We start from the raw sequence: 12982 nt of genomic DNA on the forward strand, positions 1-12982 counted from the left end.
TTTGGTAAGCATTCTCCCTCTGCTTTCCTGAAAGATAATGCTACTCGAAAGGCATAGAGTATTCGGGTTTCTTTTCCCCCCTTACGGAGGAAGCCAAAGAACACTGGATTTTGCAGTCAAGATTGAGGGGACCCGAGTCCAGTCCCTGGTCTGTTTCATACTCATGCAGAAAATAAGACACCAGGAGTTATACTTGACACCACTTTCTTATTCTTCCACATCAAATCAATTACTATCTCAAACCAGTCAATTCTACCTTCTAAATATATGACTATCTGTATACATCTCTCCATCTCCACTATCACTCCTCAAATCCAAATTATCATTTTCTAGTGCATATATTACTTTAATATCCTTCTAACTGATTTCTACTTTTAGTCTTGCCCTCACCTCCACCATCCAAACTATTTTCCACGCATCAACCAGAGTGATCTACTTGGAAAACACTTGTGATCCTGTCTTCCTGTTTCATTTGTTCAACCATTATTTAGTGGGTATTTTTGATATTTTAAAAAAGTAATCTCTACACTCAGTGTGAGGCTCAAACTCATGAACTCCAGATCAAGAGTCACATGCTTTACCAAATGAGCCAGCCAGGTACCCCTAGTGAGTATCTTTAATGAGCCAGACATTATTCTAGAAGCTAGGAATCCAGTGATACACAAAATAATCCAGTTACTTCTTTTTATTCTTATAAAAGTTCTGTATTATTTTGGCCATTGACTCACTTCCCCTTTGCTCTTTAATTATGAAAGTTTAGCCATATTGACTTGCTTTCTCAGAGCTTTTGAACAAGTCTATTCCTATAAATTTTTATACCAATTCCTATACATTTTTCAAATTTAAGTTTAAATGTCTATTGTTTAGAGAAACTCTTTGACTATTCCTCTGTATTTTTCCCTTTAAAGCTATTCACAATGATAAATTTAAAAATTTGTGTGCTTATTTATTAGGTATTTACCCAAAGGGTGCAAAAATACAGATTCAATGGGGTACATGCACCCCAACATTTATAGCAGCATTATCAACAATAGCCAAAATATGGAGAGAGCCCAAATATCCATTGATTGATGAATGGATAAAAAAGATGTGGTTTATATATACAATGTTATTCATTACTCAATGAGTTACCCAATGAGTTACTCAACGTTACGCAATGAGTATGTTACTCATACTCAGCTATCCAAAAAAAAAAAAAAAAAAAGTCTTGCCATTTGCAATGACATGGATGGAGCTAGAATGTATTATGCTAAGGAAAATAAGTCAATCAGAGAAAGACAAATATCCTATAATTTTACACATATGTGGAATTTAAGAAATGAAAGAATTGAACATATGGGAAGGCGGGGGAGGGGAGAAAGAGAAAGGGAAACAAACCACAAGAAACTCTTAATGATACAGAATCAATTGAGGATTGGTGGAGGGAGGCGAGTGGGAGATGGGCTAGCTGGATGATGGGTATTAAGGAGGAACTTGTGATGAGCACTGGGTATTATAACTGATGAATCACTGAAACCAATATTGAACTATAATATAAATAAAAAGATAAGAGAAAAAAATTGTGTGCCTGTTTAAGGTCTCTCCCATTAGTTTTCTTGTAATTTCCAATATCTTTACTCTTAGTACGTGGCACATATTAGGAGCTCAATTTGTTGGTTGAATGAATAAATGTATGCCTTGCGCGCTCTCTCTCTCTCTCTCTCTCTCTCTCTCTCTCTCTAGTATTACCATATCTCTACAATCAGGTCAACTGTAAGATTCAGAGGGCTCTTTTTAAAGGGAAAAACTAAAGATTTTTTAAAGATTTTTTAATATCTACACCCAACAAGGGACTCCAATGCACAACCTCAAGATCAAGAGTCATATGCTCTTGCCAGGCACCGCGAGGTCACACTTAGATATGTCCTCTCTTTGTTCCCAGTTACAAAATTCTAATTACTGGCTGAATTGGAAGACTCCTTATTTATGACATTACAGCTTTGATAAGTAAAAACAAACACCCTCAAAATAGACACGTCACTTCAGGTATTTATTCAACAACAAACATTACTGACAGCTTTACAATGTACTGACTGGGAAGCTAAGCTGGGGACTGGATATACAAAAAAAACCCATTTCCCTGAAGGAAGGAAGAAGTCCAGAGGAGTTCCTAGCTTAAAAACTGATAATCTTCCTGAAAAGCTGTATGAAAATAAACTGGGATATCTGAACAGTATTTTTTCAGTTTTATCTCATCTGCAGCCCTAATTCAGGTTTTTAAAATTACATTTTGCAGGGCTCAAACCCACTAACTGTGAGATAATGACCTGTACTGAAGTCAGCCCCTTAACAGACTGAGCCACCCAGGCGACCCGAATTCAGGCTTTCCTCATCTCCTGGCTGAATCATTGCACTTACCCTTCCCAACTCATTTGCCTACCCTACGTTATTTGTCTCAGAGCATTCATTGTTTTAAAAAGGCATCATTGAGCGGCGCCTGGGTGGCTCAGTCCGCTAGTCGCCTAACCAGGTCCTGATCTCAAGGTTAGTGGGTTTGAGCCCCATACGGGACTCTGTACTGACTGCTCAGAGCCTGGAGCCTGGTTCAGATTGTCTCCCTCTGATTCTGCCCCTCCCCGGTTCAAACTCTTTCTCCCTCTCTCTCAAAAATAAATAAGCACTAAAAAAAAGTCAAAACAAATATAACATTGATTTTATTGCCCCCCTCCCCCTTCATCATTAGAATGCAGACCCCAGGGGCATCTGGCTGGCTTAGTTGGGAGAGCATGCCACTCTTGATTTCAGAGTACTGAATTGGTGCCCCACCTTACAGGTAGAGTTTACTTAAAAAAAAAAAAAAAAAAAAAAAAGAATGCAAGCCTCATAGACACAAGGATTTTTGTTTGCTCCTGATTGCAATTTCCTGCGTCTGGAGCTCAGGCAGCCTAGAAAAATTTAAATACCTTTAACAGCCATTAATCTCTCCCGCTGCTTGGTCTTTCTCCATTTATCACCTTTATGTGTGAGGATCTTTTTGCCTCACGGTTTCAGTATATTGTATCTCAATAACATGTCAGCTGCCTTTTATTTTTCAAATACGTCTGTTTCAATCACAGTTTAAATGATGGCCCACCAAAGGCCATTACAAGCAGAAAAAACTGTGGAAAAACTTGTGGGCAGCAGCCAGAGAAGCTGTGGCTACTTAATAATTAAGTTACCTTAACTTAAAGCTCTGGACTCTAGGCTGTGGGGGAGCTAATGTTTTCCCATGGAAGAATGAGCACATTCACACTGCACATCTTTCAAGCAGTTTCTTAGGCTCTGAGGGTAAATAGCACCAAGGATTGCCAGACCGTAAGGTGAAAAACCACAACGGCTATCTCTGACATTCAGTTTAGCTTCATTCTCTCGCATCTCCCATCCGACGGCGAAAAATACTTCCGGCGTTCCGCTTATTATATGCTGAGTCACGGCCTAAGGCTACGCGCCGGGTGTGAAGGGCAGATTACACAAAATATATGATCGGGGGAAAAAAACTTGGGAATTCATTTTCTCCCCTCGCTTCTCAGTTTTCTCGTCACGGGAATATTTTCTTCAAGGCCGCGGGACATTATTCAGCCGCGGCTTCAAACCTACACCCCGGAAACGTCATAAACGCGACGCGACCACTTTCTTCCCGTTGTCCTCCGCGCCACTCTCTCCGCCTCTACTTCCTCGCCCCGCCCACCCTAGGTTTCCAGGTGCTCCGAAAATCCGGCCGGGTTGCTTTGGTTCCTTTTATTCCCTGTTCCCATTGGTTGTTTGGATGCGCGTGACCTCTATTCTTGCTTACTGATTGGCTAGGATCTGTAGCGTCATCGGCGACCGGGAGGGCGGGGGAATGAGGGAAGCAGGCGTGAGGCAGACCGGATTGGGGGAGGGGTTCAGGCCTGTCCTCCCCAGCGGCTGCGGCAGCACCACCGCCGGCCGCCGCCGCCTCTGGAACGTGGAGGAGGAGGAGCGGCTGGAGGTGTAGGAGGAGGAGGTGGGCCCTGGCGAGCGGGATGCCCATCGTTCTGGCTTGGTGGTGAATGCTGAGGAGAGTCACGGTTGCTGCAGTCTGTGCCACCGGGAGGAAGTTGTGGTGTGAGGCCGGGCGGGAACTCGCGGCGCTGTGGAGAATCCGAGCGCGGGGTCGGTGCGAAGATTCGGCTGCTGACAGACCCTTTCCTAGTCTGACCATGCCTGGAAGGAACAAGGCGAAGTCTACCTGCAGCTGTCCTGACCTGCAGTCCAACGGACAGGATTTGGACGAGAGCGGCCGTGTTGCCCGTCTAGGAGCTGATGAATCTGAGGAGGAGGGACGAAGGGGGTCTGTTAATAATGCCGGAGACCCTGAGATCGTCAAATCTCCCAGCGACCCCAAGCAGTACCGGTGAGGGAGGAGGCTTGGACCCGGGTGGGGGCCTTTTTTTCCTGGCGCCATCACTGACTGTTTCTGTCTTCCGAAAGAGCAACAGGGGCACATTTCCCATCCCAGGTGCTTCCTTGGGTGGACGGCAATTAGGGGCTTCCATGTGGTGTCAGACAAGTGGGAAATCTTGAGTTCCAGAGGAATCAGGATATCAGAATGGGAAGGGCTGTTCGAGTTATTTTGACGTTCGCTAAAGCAAGAATGGAGGGTTCTCTGAGGAAGGCAAGCTGGATGGTGAGGGACTCGTGGTATTAGGTTATGAGGAAAGGTTGAAGGAATTGGGAATTTAATTTTGGAGAAGATATTTAAGGGGCATAGTATCACTATCCATAAATGTTTTAGGTGCCCTTGGTTGAAAGGAGTAAAACTAATGTGTGGAAGTTATTAGAGGATAGGGTGGCTTCAGTAAAAGAACTTGGGCATCATAGTTGGCCTCCGATGAAGTGGTTTGTTTCAGTGGGTTTTTCCTCTTTACTAGAGAGTTTGGGTGACCTCTTCCAAGGTGTACTAAAGAGGATGTAGGTCTGAGTTGGGTGAGTCATAGAAGACTTTTGAGGTTTCATCTAATCCTGAAATTGTTTGCTTTTTGTTTTATGCCAGAATGCTCTGAACATCTCTAATAACTGGTGGCTCAATCCCTACTGAAAATTTCTTTCAGAGGTAGCTTATTTCATAGAATGTTGTGACCATGGTGTATTTTAAAGAGAGATTATATTGTCCAACAACTTCATTTTCCAGGTTGAGGAAACAGATCCAGAGAGTTGGCTTCTTGTCTAGAATTACACAGCTAACTAGCAATTGATAAGAAAAACCAAATCCAGTGCACCCATTGACTGATTTTTATTAAGTTCTTCCTCCTGTTGAGTTGAAAGGTGAAAGATCCTAGGTCCCAATTTGTTAGAAGCCTCTACAGCGTTAGAATTGGAAAGAACTTAGAGGTAATCTTTTCCACTCCCCATCACTCCCATTTGACAGATGACTGAAACTGAGATGATTTAGCCTCTAGTTTAAGACTGGCTGAATTTCTCCTTTAGCTTCAGGTCTAGAGATTAACAGTACACAACTCTTTGTACTATTTTTTCCAGGCAGCAGGGTCAAGAGATCTTTATGGATGGGCTAAATTTTCTTTTTCTCATCAAAGATGTATTTGCATTAGTAATATGTGAATGAGCAAATTGAAACCTTGATTAAAGGTGCTTAGTTTCCAGATTAAATGTTCAGTAATAGCTTCAGGTTTTTTTCAGCCTACATAAAATTACATATTAACAGCTAATGTTTGAAGAATACACACTCTTGTCAAATACTGTTTTAATTGCTTAGGTATGTTATTTCATGACCTATTTTGGCAGATTTATTTGACAGATACTAAAGTCGTTTGTGCCACACACTGCACTGTCTTAAATCTTTTCTAAAACTTGATCGGATATAACTTAATTTTATTCTTGGTGCTGAGCATACAAAAAATGAGTTAGGCAGCCCATGCATTCAGAGAGCTTCCAGTGTTGAAGAGGGACACACACACACACACACACACACACACAGACGTTTAAAAAAAAAGTTGAAATTAGGGTGCTAAAATTTTACAGAAGCCATAATGGAAATATATGCTAGATATATTGGGGATATAATATTTGGAGTTATAAACTGCCTTTAGGGAGAAAAACAGGAAACACTTAAAAATAAAAGAGGTAATACTTAAGAAGAATTCTTTGAATATATTGTTGCCTTTCTATCTCGATGTGGTCCTTTGTCAAATAATTTTTCTTCTTACTGTCTCATTTTCTTATTTTACAGTGAATGGAGGCTAGATTAGAACAAGTATTTTCCAGTGCCTTTCTCCTTTCTAAAGAGCAAGTCTGCTTTTATCTCTTATATACTGAAAGTTTCTTTTTTTTTAACAGCAAAGTGTATGTTTTTTGTTTTTTTTTAATTTTTTTTTAATGTTTAATTTATTTTTGATACAGAGAGAGACAGAGCATGAGAGGGGGAGGGGCAGAGAGAGAGAAGGAGACACAGAACTGTTAGCAGGCTCCAGGCTCTGAGCTAGCTGTCAGCACAGAGCCTGACGCGGGGCTCAAACCCACGAACGTGAGATCTGACCTGAGCCAAAGTCAGAGGCTTAACCGACTGAGCCACCCAGGCGCCCCTATACTGAAAGTTTCAATTAGACTTCTAAAGAAAAGAATTTTTTACTTAAATAAAAGATGGAAAACCTTAATGCTGACTGATAAATAGACTTACCCAACCTAAAGTGAAATTCTGTGAATTTTTGTAGCCAGAACAGACATGAGGCATCTGCAGCCCAGAGAGCTGAATTAATCTTTCTAGGACCCTCTCAGATGTTTTCTCTGTGAAGTTTTTATATGTAGAACCAATTCCTCCTTTAACTGTATTTCAGTAGGATTTTGTACATCATCTATTACAGTACATATTCATCTTATTATAATTATATGCCTTTCATATGTGTGAATAAGCACCAGAGGAAGATCTGATTAAAGGATTATTAGGGTGAAATAATGCCTAGAAAGATTTGCTTACCAGTGTGCATTTATAAAGTAATAGCCTGTGGAATTTTACTTATGTATTTGTGTAATTTGTATTCAGCTTTTGTGAAATGTTAAACATATTTCCAGGACATCTATTCTGTTTTTTCTTAGGGATCTGTGTAAGTGTTTAGTAAATGTTGATTTCCTTCTCATCTGGAAGAATTAAGGGACTTCAGATTGGGAACTACTGTTCCAATCATTGTTGGTGTAAAGTGAAAATTCTAGATGGACAGAATTAGTACAGTCTAAACAGTAAATTATTTGAATAATAAAGAGCACTTAGGAAGTTTGGATTGACTTAAATAAGAATAAAACACTGGGGCACCATACTAATATGATTTTAATAAATGTATCTTTATTACATTTCTCTAGACTGTTTTCTTCAGTGGGAGCTGATGGGCTGGTAAGAATAGGAAGAACATTATTAAAAAAATTTTTTTCTAATGTTTATTTTTGAGCGAGTGAGCGAGAGAGAGACAGAGACAGAATGCAAGCTGCGGAGGAGCAGACAGAGGGAGACACAGAATCAGAAGCAGGCTCCAGGCTTTGAGCTGTCAGCACAGACCCCATCAGGGTTTGGAACTAAAATGTTTTCTTTGGGGGGGCACCTGCGTGGCTCAGTTGGTTGAGTGCCCAACTTCAGCTCAGGTCATGATCTCACAGTTCATGAGTTCAAGCCCCACAACAGGCTTACTGTTGTCAACCTGTCAGCGAAGAGTCTGCCTTAGATCCTGTGTACCCCTTTTGTTGCCCCTCCCCCACAAAAATAAACAAAAATAAAAAAATTGTTTCTTTTGGAAATAAGATTTAGCATTAAAGTTCTCTAATCCATTATAAAGAATTCTAATTCTTCTATACTTTTGGTAGAGTTAAAGAGCAGATACTGAAGCACAAATGCATTAAATGTAAGAGGTGCTAGAATGTAGAAAGTATGGCATTTTTAGTCCTTTGCGTATCTTAACTTCCATCACTAGTTATGTGCTTTAGGCGCATTAATCTAAGGCAGAGAACTTAAGGACACAAAAGCAGCCTATAAACCATTGAAATTGAAAAGGAACAGTTAAGGAGAAAAACTAGATGATAGCGGGCTTTTTTTTTTTTAAATGCTCTAGTGGAAAATGCTTTAAGCAAAGAGTGATCATTGTTAGATTATTCTGAGAAGTGAGGTACTATAAGAACTGAGAATAGTCTTTTTTTTTTTTTAAGTTTATTTATTTTGAGAGAGAGAAAAAGCATGAGTGGGTGAGGGGCAGAGAGAGAATCCCAAGCAGGCTCTGCACTAACGCTCTGTTGGCTCGGACCCACAAACCAAATTGTGAGATCATGACTTGAGCTGAAGTCTGATACTAAACCGACTGAGCCACCCAGGTGCCCCAAGAACTGAGAACAATCTTGTGGAGACCCAAGAAATTATTTGTCTCTGGTGAAAGCAGTTTTAAAGGAATGGTAGAGGGGGCCGCCTGGTTGGCTCGGTTGAGCGTCCAGCTTCAGCTCTGTGCTGACAGCTAGCTCAGAGCCTGTGGCCTGTCTTCCCATTCTGTGTCTCCCTCTTTCTCTGACCCTTCCCTGCTCACCCTGTCTCTCAAAAAAAAAAAAAAAAAAAAAATAGAAGCTAGACTTCATTGAGTCACAAAGTGAGAAATTTTAGATTGTGAGATACACATTTTTAAAGAAGTTTGGTTTTAAAGGGGAAGGGATGAGAGGAAGTTTTAGGATAAAGTATTACATGGGGTGAAGGGAGGATTTTTTTTTCCGAGGCCAAGAGACAGGAGAACGTTTATTGCCTGGGGAGGGTGGGGGGGAGAATCCGTGGAGAGGGAGAGGTTGAAGATACAGGAGATAATAGAGGGTATTATATAAAATCCTTAGATGGTAGTGAGGAGAAGGGATCCAGAATATTCTTGAGAGGATTGGTTTAAGAGAAAATCTCTTCACTGAAAAGGGAGGAAGGTGTAATGAGGAGTATGGATGCAGGCAGGTGCTGAAAGCATTCTTGATTTATAGACTTTTTTTTTTGCTCTGTAAAGTAAGCTCTGAGGTTTACTTAAGTGATTCTTTAAGAGTTGTAATGGGAAATGGGAATCCTTTAGTGGTGAAGGTTGAAATAGCTAATGAGAAGGGGTCAAGTATATTTGGGAAATACTAAGAGAAATTGTGAGTTCTTGAGCATGAAAATGACATAAGTAAACCAGTGTTTTAAGATGAATCTGAAGATAGTTCAGATCCGTAGGATGTGGCAAGACTGGTTTAAGAGGTAATTATTTATAATTGTTTGTTGGATAGTGTGCACTGATACAAGATACTAGTTTTTAATTGGTGTATTCTATTTTTTACCTTTTTTTCTTTCCCCTTGTTAACTCAGTTTAGCTAGGCTAAAACCTGTGAGTATTAGAGACCATGTCTTGTTCACTTAGTGTCCAACACATAGTAGGTTCTCAAATAATATTTGTAGAATGTATAAATGCATGAGTGCTAATACGCTATTTGTTTTCATGGAACTTGTGGGGATATTCTGCCAGAATTTTTTAGATTCAGTTTGTATCCTGGCTAGTTGTGCCTGGAAGGTTCAGTCAGTTAAGCCTCCTGTAAGGATGCAGGTGTGAAACTGACTCCAGGAAACAATAGAAGGGCACACATTGCCCAAGGCAAAAGGGACCACCCTTGTAACATTCTAAGGGCAGGCCTAAAGATGGAGGCTAAGACTAGTCAGGCCCTACCTGAGGGTCCTGGGCCCACTCTGTGATTGGTCAATACTCTAAATGTTGTGATTGGTCCCGCCAAAAGTAACAGATACTCTAGGCAATGTGAATGGTTAAACCTGCTGTCAATAATATTGTATAATAATGATTGGATCACTGTATTTCCTGTAACTCCCCCTTCCCAAACTCATAAAAGCCCTACCCTGCCTTTGTTCTGGGCTCACTCCACGTGGATCCAGTGTGTTGTTAAAGTCTGTGAGCCCGAGTTGGAGTTTAGGCTGGCTGGGCCTAAATTCGTAATGAAGCCTTTTGCTTTTGCATGCGTGATTCGGTCTCCCAGGTAATCTCTGGTTTTTGGGGGCGATATTAAAATCTGGGCATAACACTCCGACCCTTGGTTTCTGCTCAGGTCATGTTCTCTCAGTTTGTGGATTCAATCCCTGCATTGGACTCTGTGCTGACAGCTCAGAGTCTGGAAGCTACTTTGGAATCTGTGTCTCCCTCTCTCTCTCTCTCTGCTGCTTCCCTACTTATGTGCGGGAAACTTATTTATCTTGAGAGATAAATAAACTTAAAAAAAATTGTTTCTTGGCCAATTTAAAGACATAATTACTTGGTTTTCAGGGAAAATAGAATGAATGGGTGGGCTACAGATAAAAAAATATAAATTATACAAGTAGTAATATTTATGGTGATATTGTATGTTTAATTCATGTAGAAGCTTGTGGTGCTTGACACATAGTTAGATTCAGATGTTAGCTAAATATATTCCCAATTACTTTATTGTTTTTTAATTTGTTTTTAAAGTTTATTTATTTATTTTGAGAGAGAGAGAATACCAAACAGGCTCTGCTCAGAACAGAGCCTGATGAAGGCCTCAATCCCATGACAGTGAGATCACAACCTGAGTTGAAATAAAGAATTGGATGTTTGGGGCGCCTGGGTGGCTCAGTCGGTTGAGCATCCGACTTTGGCTCAGGTCACGATCTCACAGTTCGTGAGTTTGAGCCCCGCATCAGGCTCTGTGCTGACAGCTCAGAGCCTGGAGCCTGCTTCTGATTCTGTGTGTCCCTCTCTGTCTGCTCATTCATGATCTGTCTCTCTCTGTCTTTCAAAAATAAATAAATGTTAACAAAAAAAGAATTGGATATTTAACTGAGCTTTCCAGGCACCTCAGTATGTTCCCAATTATTATTAAAAAAATTTTTTTAATGTTTATTTATTATTGAGAGACAGAGTCAAGAGCAGGGGAGGGACAGAGAGAGGGAGAGACATAGAATCCGAAGAAACCTCCAGGCTCTGAGCTGTCAGCACAGAGCCTGACAGGGGGCTTGAACTCATAAACTTTGAGATATGACCTGAGCTGAAGTCAGATGCTCAACTGACTGAGCCACCTAGGCGCCTCTCCCAATTATTAGATGATATTTAGAGCACTGTTCGTAAGAGCAAAAATTGGCAACAACTTTAATGTCCATTAGTTGGCTAAAGATTAGTTTTTTTATATAATGAAAATATATAGCAATAAAAAAAAGAAACGAAAAGATGTCCTGATTTATTGTTGAATGAAGAAAAGTAGTTGCAAACCAAAATAGGTTGTATAACCCCATATTTTTTGCCATTTTTAAAAGGCAAAAAATAACACCTCTTATTATATGTTTACCTAAAATCTGGTTCTTTATGTTTAGATCTATATAGAAATGATTAGGAATGATATTTAGTAAGCTTATTTCTCTAGGGAAGGAAGGAAGGAATTTAACTTTAATTACTTTTTAAAAATGAAAAAGATCAGTAAATAAAGTATTAGGTATTCATTGTAGGAAATTTAGATAACAAAAAAAATTTAAAAATTCTTATTTTCATTCTACCCAGCTACTTGTAACTTTTTATAGCCTTTATTCCTTTGTGCTATGCATTTGTAATTTGTATGCATATTTTTAATTGAAGTATAGCTGACACATAAGTTTCAGGTGTACAACATAGTGATTTGATGATTCTGTGTATTGTGATATGCTCACCACAGTAACTATAGTTACTGTCACCACACAAAGTTATTATATTATTGACTGTATTCCCTATGCTGTACTTTTCTTCCCTGTGACTTACTTATTTTATAACTGAAAGTTTGTACCTTTTAATCCCTTTCACTTATTTTACCTATCACTTCACCATCTCCCCTCTGGTGATGGATCACTAGCTGTTCTCTCTGAGTCTGCTTTCCTTTGTTGTTTGTTTTGATGGTCAGATTCCATATATAAGTGAAATCATGGGGTATTTAAATGTTTTGGTCTGTCTGACTTATTTCACCTAATATTTTCTGTAAGTCCATCCATCTTTACATAAATGGCAAGATTTCATTCTTCCTCATGACTAATATTCTGCCATGTATGTATACCACTTCTTTATCCATTCATCTATCAGTGGACACTTAGGTTTCTTCCGTATCTTGGCTATTGTAAATAATGTTGCAGTAATACAGGGTGCATCTATCTTTTTGAATTAGTGTTTTCATTTTTCTTGGGTAAATATCTAGAAGTACTTGTACTTGGATCCTGTGGTACTTGTATTTTTAGTTTTTGAGGAACTGCTGTACTGTTTTCCATAGTGGTTGCACCAGTTTTCATTCTCACTAATAATGCAGAGTGGTTTCCTTTCCTCCATCCTTGCCGTGTTATTCCTTTAGCTAGTCTAATGAGTGTGAGGTCATTTCTCATTGTGGTTTTGTGATTAGTAATGTTGAGCATCTTTTCATGTTTCCGTTGGCCATCTGTATTTTTTTTTGGAAATATGTCTATTCAAGTTTTCTGCCCATTAAAAAAATATTTATTTATTTTGAGAGAGGGGAAAGTGTGAGGGAGTGCACATGTGTGTGAGCGAAGGAGGGACAGAAAGGGAGAGAGAATCCCAGGCAGGTTTTGTGCTGTCAGCACAGAACCTACATGGGGCTTGATCTCATGAACTGCGAGATCATGACCTGAGCCAAAATCAAGAGTCAGTCGCTTAATCCACTGAGCTCCCAAGGTGCCCCTTTTTTGCCCATTTAAAATCAGATTGTTTTTTTGGTGTTGAGTCATAGAATTCTTCATATATTTTGGATATTCACCCCTTATTGCATATGTCATTTGCAAGTATGTTCTTCCATTCAGGAGGTTGCTTTTTTGTTTTTTTGATGGCTTTATTCTCTGTGCAGAAGTTTTTTAGTTTGATATAGTCCCAGCTTATTTTTGCTTTTGTTTTCTGTTATCTGGGCAAACATATCCAGAAAAACATTGCTAAGATTGATGTCCAAGCAATTACTACCGGTGTTT

General features: G+C 39.8%; 1 protein-coding gene across 2 annotated transcripts in view; it reads left to right on the plus strand.

The window, feature by feature from the left end:
- Positions 1 to 3874: 3874 nt before the first annotated feature.
- The window catches only part of NRDC (nardilysin convertase), a 97112-nt gene continuing 88004 nt past the window's right edge, over positions 3875 to 12982 (plus strand). Inside the window, exon 1 of one of the 2 annotated variants that reach the window (XM_029947249.1) lies at positions 3875 to 4393. In XM_029947249.1, coding sequence (XP_029803109.1) covers positions 4050 to 4393 — 344 coding nt within the window. In that variant the 5' untranslated portion in view covers positions 3875 to 4049. The remainder of the gene's footprint in view (positions 4394 to 12982) is intronic. The other variant, XM_029947250.1, reaches the window with a different exon arrangement.

The sequence above is a fragment of the Suricata suricatta genome, chromosome 8 (genome assembly GCF_006229205.1).
Source record: "Suricata suricatta isolate VVHF042 chromosome 8, meerkat_22Aug2017_6uvM2_HiC, whole genome shotgun sequence".
In the NCBI taxonomy this organism is placed as follows: domain Eukaryota; kingdom Metazoa; phylum Chordata; class Mammalia; order Carnivora; family Herpestidae; genus Suricata; species Suricata suricatta.